General features: G+C 41.7%; 1 protein-coding gene across 1 annotated transcript in view; it reads left to right on the forward strand.

Annotated features, from left to right (window-relative positions):
• ITPK1 (inositol-tetrakisphosphate 1-kinase) overlaps positions 1–22,011 on the forward strand; it is a 131,693-nt gene that overhangs the window by 25,892 nt on the left and 83,790 nt on the right. The window contains exon 2 of the mRNA XM_081864237.1: positions 10,313–10,337. Within this exon, the coding sequence (XP_081720363.1) occupies positions 10,313–10,337 (25 nt within the window). The remainder of the gene's footprint in view (positions 1–10,312; positions 10,338–22,011) is intronic.

Consider the following 22,011-nt stretch of genomic DNA (forward strand, 5'->3'; position numbering starts at 1 on the left):
CACATTCTGTTTTGTCTTGAACATCGGGTAAAGTATTATTTAATATAGCAAAACCTCTCTGGGTCGGACTGTTCCAACAAGTATCTCAGTTAATTATTTTCTGAAGAAAGGAAGTATCTAAGTATCTAAGTATCTAAGTATTCTGGGACAGCACCACATCGCTTACCCCTGTCCTAGGGTCTAAGCACCATTAAGTGCTCTGTAATTTTTATTTTTATTTTTTGGCTTTGATTTGGCAGCTCAACGTATGCTGGCACCAAATGCTCAACAAAATGACGTTTGGATTGCAGGAAGTTCTGAATCCATGTTTCTGATACTTTTTTGGGGGCAGCAAAGGAATGCTGCACGCAGTTTAAGGCCCTTGTTTTGGACAATCTGCGCTTCTTTGGCTGTCTTTATAGGGCACCGTGATTCATATTAAATTGGTTTGCCAATGCCTCTCCTTGTAATAATGGAAAATTTCAACTGAGGACACTCTGTCTTCACTGCAGCTGTGTCCGTGGTGGCCCTTCCAAGCTCTTTCAGTTCTAACGCTTGAAATGAGAGTCGTTTGACCTGTTGGAGCTTGAGCATTTGGTGTTTGTAGTACACAGTGAATCATTCACCTTTTTGTTTTCCCTTAGGACTCTATGGGAAAGTTAGCCGCAGACTGATTAGAGAACCAGTATATACCTTTAAAAAAAAAAAAAAGATACCTAGGATTATGGTTAGTCTGGAATGTATTACTTATGTCTCTCCCTCCCTGCTTTTAATCTTTGCTTCAATCTTTCATACCTGTTTTCTGTGATGATTTTGCTTTATGCTTGGTTTTGCATTACAAACACCCACCCATCCACCCCTGGCTTCCACTCCTTCAGCCTCATATACTTCCACTCCTCAGCCTCATATACTGTATATGAAACAGAGGTTATCTTGATGCAAATGGGCTAGATGACCTTCAGGATCACTTCCAACTCTACAATTCTATGAAATCCCACAAGTTTTTGTGCTGACGAATGACAGAGATTAAGAGCCACTGGAGACAAAGTTCTGTTTAATCAAACGTGATCCAGTTAATAGCTTGTTCTTGTTCAATTTAACATGTAGTGTTGTTGTCAGAATTAGATTTTGGTTCACCCAGCTTTAGGGTGTGTTTTGACTTCTTTTAGCTTAGGATAGCACGATTCACTTTCGTTTTTGTTTTAGGTGAGTGCTCAGGAGTCTTAAAGGCGCCTGTGGTTTGCAAACATGTCATTTTTCATTATGTTCCTTAAAACGGTCTGGACCCCGTACTTTGCTGTGCTAATGGTAGATCAGCATTTCTTTGGTCTTCCCCTTTCGAACATATGTGTACTATATAGTAGCAGACTTCGTGGAAATTCAGCTTATTATACTGATATGTGATACAGTCGTTAGTGTGCTGGATTAAGACCTGGGAGACCAGGGTTCAAACCCCTATGCAGCCATGAAATTCACTGAGTGACCTTGGACCTGTCACTCACTCTCAGCTTAACCTACCTCAAAGGCTTGTTGTGGGGATTAAGTGGGGAGGAGCAGAACTATGCATGCCACCTTGAGCTTCTTGGAGGGAAAGTGGGATATAAATGCAAAAATAAAATATGAAATCAACATGGGATGTGTCTTCTTCATTGGAGGTTTTTAAGCAGAGGTTGGATGGCCATCTGTCATGGATGCTTTAGTTGAGATTCCTGCATTGCTGAGGGTTGGACTATATCAGGCATAGGCAAACTCGGCCCACCAAATGTTTTGGGACTACAACTCCCATCATCCCTGACCACTGGTCCTGTTAGCTAGGGATGATTGGAGTTGTAGTCCCAAAACATCTGGAGGGCCGAGTTTGCCTATGCCTGGACTATATGGTCCCTTCCAGTTCTGCAATTCTATGATTCTATAATTCGTGGAATGGATAATAAAACAAGTGTGAATTGCGGCCAAATCACCTAACTGTGGGATGAATCTTAGCTGAATGAAGAAATTGCCTTAGGTGGTTTGGCTGCTTCAGCCTATGGAGGCTAATCCTATATCACAGGATCAGCAGGGTTGATTTGTGAATTAAAATTTGCGCATTCTGAGTATGAAGCCAAAACATGAAGGAAAAGACTCAGTGCTGGATTGAGAAGGTGTAGACCCCCTTGGCCACATCCATTTTGGTAGCTTGGGCAGTCCTCAATTGATGCCCTTCCAAAAGGAGCTCAGCTTCCTCAGCACCCACTGTGTAGCTCCTCACACAAGACTAGCTCCTTAGTCCTGCCCAAATTGATGAAGATTGGGTTTGTCTCTTTTATTCAGTAACAAGGGAGAGATCTTTCTCAGCAGTGGCACCCCAAATATGGAATGCCCTCCCTAAACCGTCTCATGTGATGCCTACAAAAACAACCCTGGGATGGCTCTGTTGACATGAGACTCTTGATCTGAGGGTCCGAGTTTGAGACCCACGTTGGGCAAAAGATTCCTGAATTGCAGAGGCTTGGACTAGATGACTCTTGTGGTCCCTTCCAACTCTATAATCCTATGATTCTGTAGCCTAGCGATCCTCCTGCAGTAGGAGAAAGAAGAACAAAGCTGGCAGATGGCAAGAGACTTGGAGCCTTCAATCTGCTCTTTTTATATAAGCACCTAAACTCCACTAAATAATCACAGGCTGTTGGACAGAACATTTTGTGGGTGGGGGGACAGGAACAGGGTCAGACCTTTAAGAAAATACACACATGGATAAGCCCTAAGGCACAGTAGGATTTTCTACATACTGTGTTTACTATATTTGGTTCACTTCAGGCAGTTGTACCTACAGTCCTCTGGGATGGAAGGTCAGGTTAGGTGGAAGTAAAAAAACATTGCATGGATGTCAAGAACCAGCCCTTAACACTGTTAAGATTTGCAGTACATAGATGCTTGGGGAATTGCTATTCTTATTTGAAACTTTCTTGCAGACAAATTCATTTTGTTAAGACTTCTTGCAAGGTAAGTGTGTCTGGGTTGAGTCTCTAGAGACCTACGCAGGCACACATCAGCAGTTCCGGAAAGTGTCAAAGGGTATATAAAGAAGCTCGTTCAATTTCCCACCAAGGAAATTCATTCAGTTGCATGGCGCTAATCTGACCCGGGATCTTCCTTTTGACTGCAATTTGCAACATGGGACCTAGTTTTAATTTAATTCTCTCTCTCTGTGTGTGTGTGTGTGAGCCAGACAGACTCTGTTTAAAGTTGTTTGTTCTCCCTAGGAAACCCCAGGGAATTGCATTCCTGTGTGTTTGGAATGGAGGGAATAGAGAAAGCCAACAACATAAATCTTAGAGTCTGCGCCAAACTACAATTCCCAAGACTTTGAAGAAAAGCCGTAAAACTAGTGTAGAACCGGGATAAACCTGCTACCCCTAGTCTGTCTCCCCTTTTCTGTTTTTCAACATCTTCTTTTGAAAAGTCACATGTTTTGTGTCATGGCTGCAACTTACTACAGTGGTACCTCGTGTTACGTACTTAATCCGTTCCAGAGGTCTGTTCATAACAAGAAACCACTCGTAACATGAGGCGTGCTTCCTCTAATGGCGCCTGCCGCGCCGCCAGAGCACAACTTCCACTCGCATCCCGGGGCAAAGGTTGCAACAAGGGGCATCTACTTCTGGGTTAGTGGAGTTACACGAGGTACCACTGTATAGGAACTGACTAAACCATTTGGAAACGAATAGTATATTTCCTGTTGTTGCTCTCCACCTAAAGAGAATTTTGTTGGACGAGTTGCATTGTGTAGCTAAAATGAGCTTAGTTTAATGTAGCCGTCCCATAGACATCCGACTGGCAATTTTGGGGACAAAATGCTAGATTTAGATGGGCCTTTGGTCTGATCTGCTACTATTCTCCTCACGCTCTTGTGTGCGTAGCAGTTACTGGGCATGTTTGGAGACTGCTGTGATGCCACTTAGAAGTCATTTCCTGTGTTTAGATTTAAAAGCAGTCTGCTGCGTTGGTGGGATGAAAAGTTAAAACCTATAAAAGCAACTCCCACCCCCAAAGTGCTTGACAGAGGCAATGTTTGAAGCAATGTTTTCAACTTATACCCTGGTTCTCCTGTCCTTATCCTTCCCTTTTTATTTTAAAAAAATAGTTAATATTAGCATATGCAAATTTATTTATTTATTTAGAAAATTAATATACAGCGCTGCTGAGCATTTTTGGCAAAAATGGCTATAAAATAAAAAAGCAGTAAAATACAAATAAAGATCAGAATGCAATGATTATGCTTAAAACCTATCAATTAAAACGATGCCCTTGGGTAAAGAAGATTTTAGGAAATATTTGAGGCATCCAACAATTTCATTTACCTACATAGCAATCCCTCTGTGGCTTAATTTAGGTTTAAGTGACCCTACAGGTAGTTCACCTGTAATTTTCATGAAAAGTCTATTGGAATGAGATGAGCCAGAATCTATTTTTCTGAATCTAAATCAGTAATGCTTATTTAAGTTTTGTGGGTCTACCTACCCACCCCCAGAACTACATTGAGCAGCAGCAGACACAAGCTACTTCTACTCTAGAAGAGTTGGTTTCTTTTATACTGTGTATTTTGGGATAGCTCCTTACAGAGCAGTTAACAAAATTTAAATGCAGTCCACACAATACAAGATCAGTAAAACCAATACAATCACAAGCTAACATTAAAATAGTATAGTTTTTAAAGTCTTATTGCCAGCACATCCAGATTAAAAATGAAGCTCCTGCTTCTTTTGTGTCCAGTGTAAACACAAAAGAAAAGTTTATGTTTCCTGTTCTATTGTCACCCAAGTTATAGAGGAACTGTTGATGTATTGCATTAACATGTCGGTTATATTACGTACATCTTTATCTGTTTTAAGGAAGCCCTTCAACTGGCTGTTGAATGTGAAACTAATAAAATATCCAGTAAAGTATTGGCCAAATATATTTTTAGCAATATCCATTGAGGTTCAGGCAGACTTCCACTCATGCACTGGGACTTTTCTTTCCTCCCCTCTGCTTCAGAAGTTCCCCCAACCATCCAGAGCAGATTTGGGGGGCATGCAAGGGACTGTGGAAGCCAGGAGTAGAAGACAACACACCACTTAGATGTCACCCAGGCCTCTTGTTCGAACTGTTTGTTGCATTTCAACAAAGTACACTATGCCTTTGTCAATCCTTCAGCATGTAAGAATATTGGGTATGCCCACCAATGCCATTGCAGTTCTATATTCAATACCTTCAAGAGCACATTGGCTGTGCTTGTGTGTGGCTATAGTTAGATGGTATATCTGCAGCAATGCTGTTATCTTCCTGTCTGGCGATGACTCTCATGACAAAAATGAGGTTACGCATGGACAGTTTACTGCTCCAGTTCTGTGTCCCAAGAATTCCAGCGCTGAAAAACATGGACAGTCATTCAGAGATTATTTCTTTCTCCATCTCTGTGATTCACCTATAACAAGTTATTGTGGCATTTCATTTTCAGGGAACAATCTCTGGTATGTAAGGAAGGGTGATAAGTGCTTTCTCAACAGCTGATTCCTAGCCAGCTGGGGCAGTAGCCCAGGAGTCTTACAACGTTAATCCCCAGTGTCAAGAATCGTGACTCAGCTCTTCCCGGTATGAGAATTACAGGTCTACTTTACGAACCTGTCGCCTTGATTATAGTTGACCCCACCAGCCCCATGCATGTCAGAAGCCTTTTAAAACTGAATGCCGAGATTTTCGGAGGGTTTGTTTTTTTAAACAAGGCCTTGTGGCTTATGTAAGGGTTTCAACGGGGCAGCCCTTGTGCTGCTGACTCTATACTGTCAAAGCCGTCTAATCTAATCCAAAACAGGAAGACTGCAAGTAACATAAGTTCAAGAGGAAAAGGATTATAATGGCTCTGTACGTGAGAGGCCTGGTGCTCTATTGTGGCTTAGGAAATTCTGACCGAGTCAGGGTCAAACCATCTATCAATATCTTCTGAGGGAGATGCCTGGGGCCTCTTCTCGTGCTGCTTTTTATATGCATGTGTCTCTTAAAAGCACTACTCGGTGTTTTTAAATATATCTAATGTGTTCCAAATAAACTTTATTGATTTAAATCTTGCTGATAAAAAGAATAATCTAGGAAAACACCAAGGGAGGTGGCATTGCACTGCACAAGACAACTGGCCCATCTGGACCAGTATTTATTGACACTGGCTGGCAGCAGCTTTCGGAAGCTTGGGAGAAAGTTCCTTTCCCCCACACCTAATTCTTTAGCCAGGGATGAAAACTGACGCTGCATGCAAGGGATGTTTTCTATCACCGAGTTATGGCTCCTGACACAGTGATCTGAAATTTTCCCTCCCCATAATTCCATTTCTCTATATATTTTGACACACCTGTGACACAGTCCCCTCATAAGAAAGCAAGATCCATTCCTAGTTCTCTTTCTTTCTTTCTTTCTTTCTTTCTTTCTTTCTTTCTTTCTTTCCTCCCTCAACTTTTCGTCCTCACTGCCTCACAAATTATAGAGCATCCTCCTCGAAAGAGAGCCATTTCCCTACATGTCACACCACCCGGTTTTCTTCTCATGTGCCTTTTTCTTCATGGGTTTCCAGAGGCATTTTTTCCAGGGTGTGTGTGGTGGGGGAGGGATGTGAAGTAAAACAGTGTTGGGGGGGGGGAAGCAAGCTAGTTACTCACAAAAATAAAAATAAAATAAATGTCTGCACATTTTGACTTATACTTCAGGTTCTACAAATGCTAGAAATGTAACTTTTTTAAAAAAAGGAAAGGTGGGAACCTGGGGATTATGGTTCATGGGGGGGGGGGCAGCATTTGTCCCCATGGCCACCCGTGCTTTCCTTGCACCTATTGGGGCAGCTCTCCCAAATCCATTCCCAGGTTTCTTCCAAGTTCTCTCTTGCTTTATTTGTCCCTGTCTCATTTAATTTATCTACAGTCCCTCCCAATATTTTTCTAGAGGCGCTGTTTTTCTCTTCCCTGTCCCCTCTTTAATCTTTGCCTCATTTCTGTTTCATTGCACTTATAAGATACCCCCTTACCTTCCCTCAGCCACTTACACCCCCTGTTTGGTTTGTATCTCGGTCTCTGAACAGCTCATAATATAAATAAAAGTGAATTTCCAGTTTTTTTTAAAGAGGCAGTATTCTGCTTACACACGTGTGCCCTTCACGCTTGATGAGGTGTATATGTGTTTAGTATTCAGGATAGGCATATACAAGAACAAACTAGTAAAATGAGAATCTGCCTTTAGGCTTGGAATATCTTGAATTCCTTTCCAACCCCCATGACAGCATATCTGGTAGTCATACGACAACCGCAACTACTGTCGTTTTCTGCTTAAGTCATTTTGTAGCCATAACATGCAGCGTACGGAACCATGTTTGTTCTGTGTGTCATGTTACACTTTTTTTTTTTTTTGAGGAAAATATGATTCTCCTGTTGACATTTGCTCTTCCCCAGTCGCTTCTGCATCCAGCGCGATGGCAGGGCATGTTAACATTATGTACGGCTCTGCTTTCCGAGAATGTGGAGTCAAAGCTTTCACATTCCCTCTTGAGTCACGAGGGGGAAGGAGGCAGGGTTAGAAACTCAGATATATAAGTTAATGGCTCCTTAAACCTAGATTAGGGCTGCCACAACCATATGTCTAGTTGCCATTCCCCGCCCAGTGGAGATGATGTTGATGATGATGATGATGATGATGATGAAGAAGAAGAATTTCATTTCTATATATTTTAAAGAGAAAACCTCAGAGTGGTTTGCAACACATGAAAACATCAAATAAAACAATCCAGAATAAAACAAAGTTTCAAGCAAAATATTTCAGATCCTCCTCTAAGTGACATTTTGCTTTCCCCATACTGTACTGTATTTATTCAGTGTTGGGCTAGGACCTGGGAGGTCAGGGTTCAAATCCCCACTCAGTCATGAAGCTCACTGGGTGATCTTGGGCCTCTTAACTCACCTCACAGGGTTGTTGTAGGAATTAGCTGGAGGGGGGTGAACCATGTACTCAAGGGAGGAAAAGGTGGGATTTAGATGCAGTAAATAAGCTCTTCTATTTACCAGCTTAAGAAAGCTGGAGGGGCCAGCCAGATGGAGATGTCAGTTGCCAGCCTAGCATCCAGAAATCTCCACGTGATCACAGTTGGACCCACGCCAGTAGCAAAATGCACCTGGCGCCTGGCTAATTTCTAACACTTGGAGGGAAGGAGATCATGACTGAAAGGCAAGGCAGAGATATGACTGCCCTAGAGCTGTAAATCAGGGGTAGGGAACCTGTAGCCTTCCAGATATTGGATTCCAACTTCCATTTCCCCTGACTGTTGCCCATGCAGACTGGAACTGGTGAGAGTTGGGACCCGAGAACAGCTGGAGTCCCCATCCCTGCTAAAATTAATTCAACAGCAGATTTTTCTTTTAACAAAGAAAGCCGATTAGGGGTTTGTTTGGTTTTTTTGCCTCCTTTGGTTTTCAAAGGTGAAATTTGTGCATTTCAGTTAGAAGAAGGCTACATCAGAATTATAAAGCATCTGTGAATACCGTAATTTAGAAACCAAATCAAAATAGTTGTCCTTCACAGTGATCACATTTTCTTACTGTTTGGTGTAGGAAATTAGTGGATGCAAGCAGCCAAGAAGGCACTGCCTTTTTCATTTGATTTTTTTTATTTTGCACTGGAATATGCACTAGTAAATCAGTGAATACATTTTGTTAATTGGCACTGTAAAGAACTTTCAGAAACACCTTAAGTATATCGGCCATCAGTTTGTTGCTATTTTCTCCATTTGAAAGCATAATAAAAATATGTAACGGGGGTGATTAGGGACATATGTCACTCTTCAAAAATGACTTCATGGTTGGTGATTTCTACCCTCATCTTGTTGCCAGTTTGCTTATTATAAACATCTAATAGCCTGACATGCTTCAGATAATATAGAAATAAAAATAATGTATACTATGGTTGTATGTTTATAGACATACAGGTCATAGACAATTCAGTTTTCCCCAGCCTGGAATATGCTGTTTCTTTAAAAAGAAACTAAGGCAGTAACTGAATTTAATTGATTGATTTGATAGCAAATACTGGGTGATATTCAGCTATGTTTTAGTCAGAGTGGAACCCTTGAAATGAATGGACCTAACCCTGCTAATTAATTCCAGTGTTTGATAAAACCTAGTAGAATACCTCTCACTGTCTTTCAGTATTGAGATTTTCAGTTATTATTTTATAGATTTCTAGTTTGTATTTGAATGATTAGTTGTCATCCTAAGAAGCCAATGTTAAGATTCCAATATTTAAAATAGCGGCAAAAACAATTAACAACAATAAAATAATCTAGAATAAAATGGTTCTTTAAAATGACAGCCGTAAAACCATCTGAATGTAGACTAAAATAATAATAATAAATATTTGGATCTTTACTAAAGGACAGTCTGATGGGGGGGGTATGAATTTTCTTGGAGATTGCATCAGACCTTTCAATGATGATGATAAATAATTTAGTATTTATACCCGGCGCATCTAGATAATACATTAAAACATCAGTCATTAAAAACTTCCCTAAAGAGGGCTGCTTTCAGATGTCTTCTAAACGTCAGATAGTTGTTTATCTCTTTGACATCTGATGGGAGGGCATTCCACAGGGCGAGTGCCACTACCGAGAAGGCCCTCTGCCTGGTTCCCTGTAACTTGGCTTCTCGCAGTGAGGGAACTGCCAGAAGGCCCTTGGCGCTGAATCTTAGTGTCTGGGCTAAACGATGGCGGTGGGGACGCTCCTTCAGGTATACAGTGGTACCTCGGGTTAAGTACTTAATTCTTTCCGGAGGTCCGTTCTTAACCTGAAACTGTTCTTAACTTGATGCACCACTTTAGCTAATGGGGCCTCCTGCTGCCGCCGCACCACTGGAACACGATTTCTGTTCTCATCCTGAAGCAAAGTTCTTAACCCGAGGTACTATTTCTGGGTTAGCGGAGTCTGTAATCTGAAGCGTATGTAACCTGAAGCGTATGTAACCTGAGGTACCACTGTGCTGGGCCAAGGCTGTTTAGGGCTTTAAAACTGGCCATAGTATGTCCTCTTTCTTCTGAACTTTCTTCTGAAACATTCAAGTCTGCAAAAGTTCCATTCACTGGGTTGGCCATGCTCCTAAAAATCTGCCGTTCATGTCTAGAAAGTTTAGAATGACATTATTGTCCTGCATCTGTATGTAATGTCAGGTCATAGACAGTTCAGTTTTCCCCAGCCTGGAATATGCTGTTTCTTTAAAAAGAAACTAAGGCAGTAACTGAATTTAATTTCTTAATAAATAACTGTATTTTTCTACCTTTTCTTTTTCAGGAAAAGAGGGATAGAAGTTATACAGGTGAGTACAATTGTTTTCCCGTCCCCCAATTCTTTAAAGGGGTTTCCTTTCTAAATCTCTTTATCTATATTTGGTATCACTGCCTTTCAAGTTTTCCTTGCTTTGCAGTGGCGGACTTGTACTTCTAATGCTGGATTGCAGATAGGTTTCATTATGCCATAGTATTGCAATTATGGGGTGGAAGAAGGCATTGCAAAACAACAACAACACATGGTTTCCAGAGCACACTGCATTGCTTTTGGCACTCAAATTATGAGAACAAACGTAGGAAGCACCTAGTGCAATTCTCAGTATTTCCTTCTGGCTCCACCTATTTGTAGCCAAATCATGCCCTCCAGTAGCCTTTTAAAAAGAGGATCTAGGGGGGTAGCCTCCCTCTGCCCCCCTGTAATCCAGGTAATATGGTTATTCCCCCTGTCCTGCCTTTCCCTTGTAATGTGGTGATGAAACACACAATGGGTTGTGTGTCTGATTACTACGTGTGATGGGGAGAAGAGGAGATATTAGGCAGAATGTCGCAGGAGAAGCCATCTGTTGTTGGCAGTGCCTTATATGCACCCAAAGGCTGATATTCATTGTTAGTCATACTCTGAGCAAAGGCATCAAAATCAGTGGATTTAAGTTGTTGAAGTCCACTGACTTCCATGGGTCTACTCTGAGTATGATTGATGTTGGAGATCACCCAAAGACCTGAGGGAAGGGGGGGGGGGAAATCCTATTATGAATGAATGCACAAAATGTGCCAGTGGAAAGAACAAAAAACGAAATACTCAACAATACACTGTTATAAATGTCTTCAAGCATCTGGACTTGGCTAATGTCAGAAGGTCTACAGTGCTTTATAACCCGTTGCCCTGACTCAGTAGGAGTCACCCGGTGAAGTTTGCTTTAATTAAAAATTGTAATCCTTGGCTCCAGTCATCCATCTAATTCTTGGAGCTCAAAAATTGGGCAGCAGTGTCTCACTGAATGAAGAATCCAGATCCATGACTAATATTGATCAGCTGGAGATGGTGTACAATGACTGGTGTCGGTTCTTTTTCTTCTGCGTTCCAGCGACATTAGTGCAAAGCAAAGGTTTTGCTGAGAAGGGATGGAGTATATTTTTTTTTCAGTGCCTTGTAGTTAAAAAAGCTTCCATTATCGCTAGTGAATCCTGTTTGAAGATTATTATTCAAGAACAAAATTTTGTACTTCAGAATAAGTGTAATACAGTGGTACCTCAGGTTAAGAACTTAATTCGTTCCGGAGGTCCGTTCTTAACCTGAAACTGTTCTTAACCTGAGGTACCACTTTAGCTAATGGGGCTTCCTGCTGCCGCCGCGCCGCCAGAGCACGATTTCTGTTCTCATCCTGAAGCAAAGTTCTTAACCCAAGGTACTACTTCCGGGTTAGTGGAGTCTGTAACCTGAAGCGTCTGTAACCTGAGGTACCACTGTAGTCACAGAAGCATAGGGAGGAGATGCTTACAGTTGCTTGCGGAACTGGAGATGCTATTTGGATAAAATCACCAGAAGAAATGGCTAAAGCTTTTCTTGCTTTCAATTCAGAGGGGCTAGTTTTATGAGAATCTACCTACAGTGTGTTTTCATGGAAGAATATCCTCCCCACTCTGCAAATGGGGCCCTATGCACCTTGCCAGCTTCTTGGTGCTCATTCACTCAAAAGACATCTCAGGGTTAGGCTCAGGTGCGTCATACTGGAGCTTGATTTTCCTCTCTTCCCAAAATGGATAGCAAAACCTCAGATTATTATTGCATAAGGATAAATGAATTGCTTTTGTCAAATTGCTCATAACCTGTTGCAACATTTCATGGCAGAACAATTCTGTGTGTTCAGAGAGGCGGTACTGGTGCCTTATCAGTGCAGATCACTGTTCCTTTTGAACAGGAATTTATGAAATCTCAAATCTAGGAGCAGAAGCAGCAAGTGCTTTTCCACCTTTCAGTTTGGATTGGCGTTTCTGTGTAAATGCACATACCAAGAATGCATTTCGAAGAGGTTGCTGAAAATGCTGAGAAATCAAAATAGGATGGATTAAAATTGAAACTTGCAACTCAGCTTAAACTTGTAACAGGAATATATTAATAGATACTATTCTTAAAGATTTATCTGTTTTTACTTAACATGCTGTGCTTCCATCAGAAATATGACCCATCGGAACATATAGGAATCAGAGTATTTGTCTATCTAAGCTCAAAATGCTCTGAACACAGATTGGCAGATTCTCTGTAGAATTTCAGATGGGTGTTTTCCAGTCCTAGTAGAGATGGCAAGGGTTAAAAAGGGTACCCTTTGCATGTAAAGCAGCCCTTTCCCAAGCTGATGCCCTCTAGATAATGTCCAACTGCAGCTCCCACCAGTCCTCACCCGCATGGCCAACAGCTGGGATTATGGGAGTTTTATTCCAACAATATCTAGAGGGCACCAGTTTGGGGAAGGCTTACGTAAAGCATGTGTTCTACCCCCGAGCTATGGCTTCTCCTCAAGGCAGCTTCTAAAATTCATATATAACTCAGGCAAACTAAAAACATCACAGAGGCATGCAAAAGTGCAGAGGATCAGTCTAAATAGCCTTCTCTGCTAATAAAGAAAAATTAACTGGCCAGTCCAAAGAGGGAGATTCTTATCAAGCAGGTGCTGTTAAGACAGCTCTTGCACATAAAAATAGTCTTGCTTTTGGTGATGAATTTGAACAACATTTTTGTTGTTGCCACAGTTGTAGTCTTAATTTGGGATTCCTTCCCTGCTAAATTAGCAGATGTGCCCTTTTAAATGGTGATCCAGTTCTAGCTTGATCTAGATGTGTCAACTCTGTAATGCACGTCCTTCCGTCATAAGAACAGCCCTGCTTGGATCAGGCCAGAAGTCCATCTAAGTCCATCCATCCTGTTCTCTCTGTGGCCAACTGGATGCCTATAGGATTCCGGACCTGAGTACCAGAATGCTATCCCCAGTTGTTACTGGTATTCAAAGACACAAGGCCTCCAACAGTGGACACAAAACTTAGACATTGTGGCTAGTAGCCACTGATAGCCATTTCATCCATTAAATTGGTTTCAGCTTCTTCTAAAACCATCCAAGTTAGAAGCCATGACTACTTCTTGTGGAAGCAAATTCCAGAGGTTAACTACATGCTGGTTGAAGAAGTGCTTTCTTTTGTCTTCCAACATTCAGTTTCATTGGATATCTTCTTTGTGAACAGCCCCACCCCACCCCGCCATTGTGTGCAGCATTGGCCAATGAAAGCTTTCTATTGTTTTTAAATGCAAAATAGGTTATAGTTCAGTCGCAGCCCATGTGACAGGAGAAAAAAACTTGGCCAACGCTCTGCAGTATTGAATATACTATGCCTGCTTGGCTTGTGCAAATATTTGTTCTCATGATACGGCACCGCTTCATAAATCTCTACTAAGCTTGTGACACAAAATTGCTGGTCACAATTGGAAGACGTCGTTTTTCTGCTGCGGAACCGTTCTGCATGCTGTGGGTGGAAATGCTGGAGGTTGCTGTACAGCACACCAGGAGGATTTAATTGGGTATTTTCACACCAGTTACTTCTGAAAATGGTCAACTCTTTAACTGTGGTTCATGTACCCTGTCACGTACCCTGGCTCTAGATTACGATATCCCGGTCTTAGTGAAGTGGTAGGGGGTGCATTTGTGTTAAGCAGTAGGCTTGCATTTGTTCCAGGATTATATCCTCCTGATCTATGCTTAGGAGAAGCCGGCAGTGGCGGCTGCTGACAACAACTACAGTTCTGTATGTCTGCAGTCCTCTATTCTGTGTAGCCTACTAATACTGTATGCAGGTTTACTTAGAAAAACTTGCTGTTTTAAAAAGCAAAACACTGAGGGTGTGATCTGCTTGTACTGGCATCGTACCACCCATGTACAGAAGCGGTGGTGGCACCCAGATTGTGGAACACCCTCCTCGTAGATGCATGATTTGCACTGACACTACAATCCTTTCTGTGCCAGATTAAAACTTCTATTTGTGTGTGTTTGCCTGGACGTTTTAAAGCATCGGTTATGCCGTCCAAGTGGCTGCTTCTGTTTCTTTATCTGTTTAGAAATGGTATAACTAGTTTAGTTATGCCCATTTCACATCGCTGTGCTATCCATGTAGGGGTGAATATCAGTTTATAAAAGTATTAATTACAAATTTAAAATAAAAAAGATTAAAATAATGTTACATAGAGGATTGTTCCCCTCCAAAACCTTTGCATACACATCATCATCACCTTCATTGAATTGATATCTGAATCACCCTCCACAAATATGTCCCAAGGCGATTTATGGACATACTCCTAAAAACAGTGCTCCCAATTTACTGTTGCTGGGTTGTTGTTGTTGTTGTTTTTTAAAAAAACCAACACAGTGAAAATCTCCATCCTTTTAAAACAGCTGGATTCACCAGAAAGCTTCGAGGAAGCGAGTTTATCTTTAGCCAAAGTCAAGATACCGATGAAAACAGTTTGCACTAATTGTTGCCTGGCAACGGTTATTTTTGTGAAATGTTGAGGGCTTTACTTTTGTGTGAAGCATTAGTAGAATAAGCAAAGAACAGCAGAATATATCCAAGGAAAGGGAGCTTATAAAATACATATCGTATACATAGAGACCCGTCTGGAAGCCCTCCAAGCCAAGCACAGTTTGAAGGATGTTGGTGAACTATCTCCCTAGGATCAGGGAAATGGTATTTACTTTTCTTTGCCTGCGTGCCAGTGGCTTACGAGAAAAAGGCACTTTTTTCTAGTATAGTTCAACTCTGGCTTCAGTGCCTAATAATGATGATGATGATGAAGATGATGATGTTAACAGCATTTATATTCTGCCCTTTAGCCGAAAAGGCTCTTAGAGTGACTTACAAAATTCCATTCTAAGACAGTCCCTGCAGGGCAGACAAGGAAATAAGACTGGGAGGGAGGAGGAGAAAGCAAGCTCAGACACACATTTTAAAGTTACAACCATTGTCAGTGGTCATTCTTGGTGGGTTGTCCTTGAATAGAGAGCAGCCCTTCTTCAGAAACAACCCGCCATCGGATCCGAGTGGAGCTGGTGACCAAATCCAGGTCAGGAGAACAGATAAGCTCCTGCCAGAGTCCTTCTCTCAGACAGCTGTCTCAATGGCAGTTAGAATCCCCACAGGAGGGGGTTGATGACATTAACTCTTCCTTTCATGCCATTGGCCAACATATTGAGGGTATCCAGGTGGCAACCATTTTGTGCCGGGGTTCCATTCCTGGCTCCCTTGCCTGACCCTGTTCTGCCCTTGGTGGCTGTGCGTCAGTTGGACACACACAAAATGGTCGCCACCTGTAGACGGTATACATGCCCCAGAAAGCTTGACTTTAACAAATGAATAGGCTTCTCAACTTTGCGTAAGGTTGCTGCAACCATTTTTCACTCTCTTGTGCTACCTCGCATCCATCTTCCCAAAGACAAAAGCCCACAGGGTTGTGTTATATCCCACAACCTTCAGCATGAATGCTGTAGTGGCAGTTAACACGAAGATGAAAAAGAATGCAAGCATGCCGTAAATTGGCAGAAGGCAACAAATAAAATGCAACCAATAACTCCTCATTTGCTTATTTATCAGAATTTGAGAACAGTTGCTCTAGGGGTATATGGCATATGTTTGTGTGTGTGTTTTTAAATGGGCTATCCCAGGAGCTTTGTGTACAGTGGTGCCTCGCAAGACGAAAAGAATCCGTTCCGCGAGTCTCTTCGTCTAGCGGTTTTTTCGTCTTGCGAAGCAAGCCTATTAGCAGCTTAGCGGATTAGCACTATTAGCGGCTTAGCGGCTTTTAGCAGATAAGCGGATAAGTGAATAAGCGGCTTAGCGGCTTAGAAAAAGGGGGGGAAAGGGGGGAAAGTCGGAAAAACTCACAAGACATTTTCGTCTTGCGAAGCAAGCCCATAGGGAAATTCGTCTTGCAAAGCACCTCCAAAACGGAAAACCCTTTCGTCTTGCGAGGCATTCGTCTTGCAGGGCACCACTGTATTTTGGTTCTTTAGGAGAATAGAATGTGGTAGTGCCTCAGTCTGGATTCTCAGCTTTGTTTTAAAGTTTCTTAAAATAGCATTTTAGGATTGTGTGGACATTTTAGGAAAGTGTGTGTGTGTTATCATCTTCAATCTAAGAAACAGAGTGGTAGCAAAACAAAATTTACTGTGGTTAGAAATTAAATTGCATAATAAAAATTAAGCAAAGGAGCAAAAATTTTGGAATGAAGTGTTCAAAATAGCCTCATGTATATGGGTTGCAGAGTCTCATTTTCCTTGGTGCGGAATGAGTTGCCTGGGAGCAGAATTTTATTTTTAAAGACAGAATGCTTACAGCTCCTTCTCTCCCATAGTCTCTGTACAAGCAGAAGATGGTAAAATGGTCCTTGAATTTTTCAGATGTTGCTACAGCCACAAGGCATGGAGAGTGAAAAATGAAAATGATGCACACCGTTCTTTTCTTCATACAAGTTCTCAGAAGTTCCAAAGTGTGATCTGCCCTTCGCTATAAACAGCACTGAAACATCTGGTCTGTAGTAGCTAAGGGGAACATGCAGATAGATCCCAAAGACCTCATGCTTGAAAACAGGAATACTGTCATTGGTTTTGCTTTTTAAGGAACAGATGCCTCTTTCTCCGATGTTTGACCCACCCTAAAAGTTCTCAATAGCAAATAGATGAAGAAATAATAAAGGGTCAATGCCGTTGTGGTTGTAAAATGGGAAATCACCTTGGTGACTGACTGATCCAGGGGGCAATGCTGGACAGTTAAACTATCAATATTTTTCAGACAATTCATTAGTTTGCATGTATGTGCTGCAAATTGAATGGTTCCAAATAGGTTAGAACTTAGTGGTACTACTTGTGCAACCTGCTCCTTCTCTCCTTATCTTCCTCATCCCCAAGGCGGAAGTTATCACGGAGCTAGGATAACTTTCAGTTCAAACACAACGGATTCATTCACCCCATAATGGAAATTCTTAGGCCATTCTTCCAGTATGCCAAAGAGTCATTACTTCAGTTGTTAGCAGAGACTCCCAATTCTTGCCCCTCTCATTGACCAACACACTAATGCCAGACAAAAGGTAAAACAAAAAATTCCTTCCAGTAGCACCTTAAAGACCAACTAAGTTAGTTCTAGGTATGAGCTTTCGTGTGCATGCACACTGTGTATCTGAAGAAGTTTATTTTGTTTTGACTATGGCAGACTAACACGGCTACCTATCTGTAATTAGTTCTAGGTATGAGCTTTCGTGGGCATGCACACTTCTGCATGCACACGAAAGCTCATACCTAGAACTAACTTAGTTGGTCTTTAAGGTGCTACTGGAAGGAATTTTTTGTTTTGACTATGGCAGACCAACACGGCTACCTATCTGTAACTAGACAAAAGGTAGTTATTTATAGTGGCTTTGAAAGAATCCGCTGAAGAATGGATAGAAAAGACATCATTGAGGGAAACAGATAGGATATAGGATCATATTATAAGGAAAACCAAAAAGAAGAACGTTGACTGGTTGTGCAAATAAAGGAAAGCTTTTAAGTCTTGTTGACAGAAGCATGGAGCCTTGTGGTTTAAATGCATGCAAAATAGTTAGCTGCTATAAAAACATTTTATAGAAAACTCTTAATGTACCCAGTAGGTGTTGCCTTGCAGTGGGAAGGGCCATCACGCTACTAGAACCCAAATCTAATGAAACTGAATGTTGGAAGAGTTAGGACAGACCCTGCAAGATGTAATGATGATCACCAACATGGATGGATTTGCATAAGACAGTGTGCTAGACATCTCCCCGGAGGCCGTATTGGTAGCAGCATCAAGATCAGTGTGACAGTTTTGTCCTCAAAGTGCCTAGCAAACTTATCGCAGCAGGCCTTTGATGGTTACAAAGTAAGGCAGGTAGTACTGTGGTACCTAGGGTTAAGTACTTAATTCGTTCCGGAGGTCCATTCTTAACCTGAAATTGTTCTTAACCCGAAGCACCACTTTAGCTGATGGGGCCTCCTGCTGCTGCTGCGCCACCGGAGCACGATTTCTGTTCTCATCCTGAAGCAAAGTTCTTAACCCGAGCTAATATTTCTGGGTTAGCAGAGTCTGTAACCTGAAGCGTATGTAACCAGAAGTGTATGTAACCCGAGGTGCCACTGTACCAGGTTTCCTACCACCCAAAAGAGCTCTGCTGGGTGGCTTCTTGAGGACACAGTGGAAACAGCAACATGGACCTTTTTTGCTGCAAGCATCACTATCTGATAGTTTCGGCTGTGCTTTTTAATGACTGTTCGGTCAGCTTCACACTGAGTTTTGCGCCACTTCCTCTCTAACTGTAGCCTGTCCTGCTTCCTTGCTAAAACTTTGGGTTGTGCAGAAGGAATGGTGTTAATTGGCAGAGTACCCGTAAAGAAAGAATTTAAGCATCCTCAGACAACATCACCCATGCCAGGTTTATCGAAGATGAGAAGTTGCTGCTAGAGCCTTCCGGACAATGCTGGTGCATAAGAAGTTTAAAAAAGCTGTTTATAATTTGAGTCAGTTAAGCAAGCAGTGCACCCTTGGTAAAAGTAACATAAGGATGAACACTTCTGATCTCAGTATCTTCTGCACTGGTTCTCATTTGTGATCTCTGCAAACAGGAGGGCTATCAAGTCAAGTGCTATTTATGAGGGGTTATGCTAAGGCTTTTCATTTTGATTAAAACCAATATTGAACATAGTAGGTTGTAAATGTTAATTTCCCTTGACTCCCGGTGGATTGAGGTTTCTGCACCTTTCTTTATTGGAGCTCTCAAGGTTACGTACAGCCTTGTGTGCATGCATTTCCAAATGGTGACATAGCAACCGGGTATGCTGCAATGATGGACAACATGGCAAGAGCAAGGGTGGGTGATGAAAGCCTGACACTTAAAAAGAAACATCTCCATTTAGTTAACAGAAGTAAAAATTCGCTTGAAGTAAAAAATAAATAAATGCTTGACTTGGGTTTTAAAAGTTGTGCATTTGGTATTCCTCAAATGTCATTGAAACATAACTTCTTATAGTCTGCTTATTATTTTCCCTGTCTCTTCACCACAATTTTTCAAGTTTTTCGCTGCAGTGTGTAAACACTGGGCGATAGTAGCCGGAGCTGTATACAACCTCAAGGAGGCCTTGCTTTGATCATCAGGGTTTTAACTAAATCCAGCGTGACATACTAAGCAGAGATTGAGCCAAAGCAGATCGTTCAACAAGCCAGCTCTTATAGGAATCCATGGGGTGGGTTGATGAGTGTGTGTGGGAAGGATCCTTTGTTAATTGGTGTTTGTATGCTTTGTTTTGTTTTTAGATGAGCCTTACTAACATTACTAAGGCAAAACATTTGGTCAAATGAAGGGTAGATCACCAGACATGTGGATAAGTAGGTTAGAAAAACCTGTTTCAAGCCATGATTTCCCTAATATCGAGTCCAGTAGGCTGCTCCTATTGTTGCATGAGTTGAAGCTGCACATGCATAACAGGACTTTCCCCCTTTTCTCCAAACCATTATTTCGTTTGTATATGCACAGCATGGCATAGATGAACAAAAACATAATTCAGCCAAAATGAAACGCTTTCTTTTGTTGGAAACCTATGGATTGCAAGTTTTAAGCAGTTCATTTAATCTCTCCTATTGAACGTGCTAAGCTTCGTTGGATTCTTCCCAAAGACTTTTGTTTACAATTAATAAAAAGTCTCCAAGGGCATGCTGATCTAGTTCTTCTCTTTGCTCCAGCACAACAATGTTGTCCAAAGAGGATCTAATAAAAAAAAATCCAGTGGTAGATTTATTATAATAGATTTATTGTAAACAATACCCTTTGCTTTCTTGATCTTAATCCTGATTGTCCACCTGTGGAAGCCATTTGGGGGCTCTGGCTACCATTTTCAGATAGAGATTAGCTTTGTTATGATTGCCCTGGTTTTCTTGTTTTTTGTTTTGGATAGAACATTAGATCACTTTAAAGGAGCCTGTATTTTGGCAGCCGTTGCTATGTTTTTTTAATATCTATCTATCTATCTATCTATCTATCTATCTATCTATCTATCCCCATTCTAGTGTATATGTATCACTTGGGGCAGAAAAACAACATAGAATATTACAAAAGACAGAGGGCAACAGGTAGAAAATTATTAAAGTCTTATAAAATAGAAGCCTGTTGGAATACAAAGCTATTAAATTGCTGTCAAAGGACACTGAGAGAGGGTGCCAGCTGCATTTAACGTGGCAAGGTTTTCCATAATCTGGGTGCAGCCACTGAAAAGGTTCTCTCTCATTTTGTGTCGTCATAGTTGGGGGTCATCCCCCCCAAAAAAAAATTATTATGGGTGGAAACCATGGTAACAAATTTTCCTGTTACCTCATGATGATGAGCAGAAGTAGTGCCACTATCCTTCCTGTTCAGTGTTTGTTCACTTTGCTATAATGGATTGCAGTCTCACTCTGAGTGCTGTTTCTCATCCCTTGAAAATGCCAGAAGAACCAAAGCTAGGGAAATGTACGTGTGGGTGTGGGTGTGGGTATGGGTGCGTCTGTCTGTCTGTCTGTCTAAAGTTGGCTTGAAGCTGGAAATAGTTTCTCCTTGGTGTAGAGGCCACCTGGGCATCCTGTGACAATGTTGGGTCCAGGAGTTCCCCCAAGCTATCAACTTGCTCATTCCAGGAGAGTGCAGCTCCTTCCAAAACAGGCCATCCACCTACCTCCCACAGATGAGAATTTGGGAGTCACTGAGGGGGGAGAGTGGAACCTCTGAAGTACAGTGTCTTGAACCCACACCTTCCTTAGCCACTCCAGAAAGATGTTGTGGTCAAGTGCATTGAAAGCAGCTGAAAAGTCAAGGAGAAAAAGCAAGGTTGCTTTCCTTCCAACAAATCAGTCAGGCTGACCAAAGCAGTTTCAGTGCCATAACTGAGCCTGAAGCTGGACTGAAATGGATCCAGACATACCTGAATCTGTGCCGCCACAACCCTCTCAAGCACCTTGCTCAGAAAGGGGTTATTTGCCACTGGGTGAGTTGTTTAATATTCTGGGTCCCCTTTTAAGGAAGGGATGCACAATTACCTCCATTTGAGGAGACGGTTTCTCCTCCTCCAATAAAGCATCAAACACTTCCTGGACCCACCCAGTCAAACCTCTACGGTTAAGATGAGCAGAGAGCCAAGGAGCCAATTATGACATTTGCCATGTACTTCAGACTTGGCCATGTACTTCAGACTTCCTTTGTCTGCCTTCACTGTTGCAAGGTTTTGTATATAGCCAGTAGTTGTACGTCTATCAATGGTAGCAATTTTTCTGTGACGGATGATTGCTGGAGCTTTCATGGCTGAAACCTGGGAGCTACCAGCTCTTACATTTCTTTGCTTCCATTAATGCAAATGTGAGGGTGACAATCTTTTGTTCAGAATACCTTGTCCACCGGGATAAATTCTTGCTCTGAGAGAACTGGACCACCCTGATAGAATTGCTAACTGACTTTGAAAGTCACAGTGCTGTGAGATGGGGCTTCAGTCAAGGCTCCTTTCTGACTTCTGTGATTTCTGTGATTTAATATAGTTACATTAATTGGGTTTAAAGACGTCAAAGGTCCTAAACTTTAGAGGAGTGTGGTTTTGTAATCCAATCTTTTAGAAATGGGAAGAAGAATGGCTACTAAAG

This window comes from Podarcis erhardii (assembly GCF_964252035.2).
Source record: "Podarcis erhardii genome assembly, chromosome: 1".
NCBI classification, from domain to species: Eukaryota; Metazoa; Chordata; class Lepidosauria; order Squamata; family Lacertidae; genus Podarcis; species Podarcis erhardii.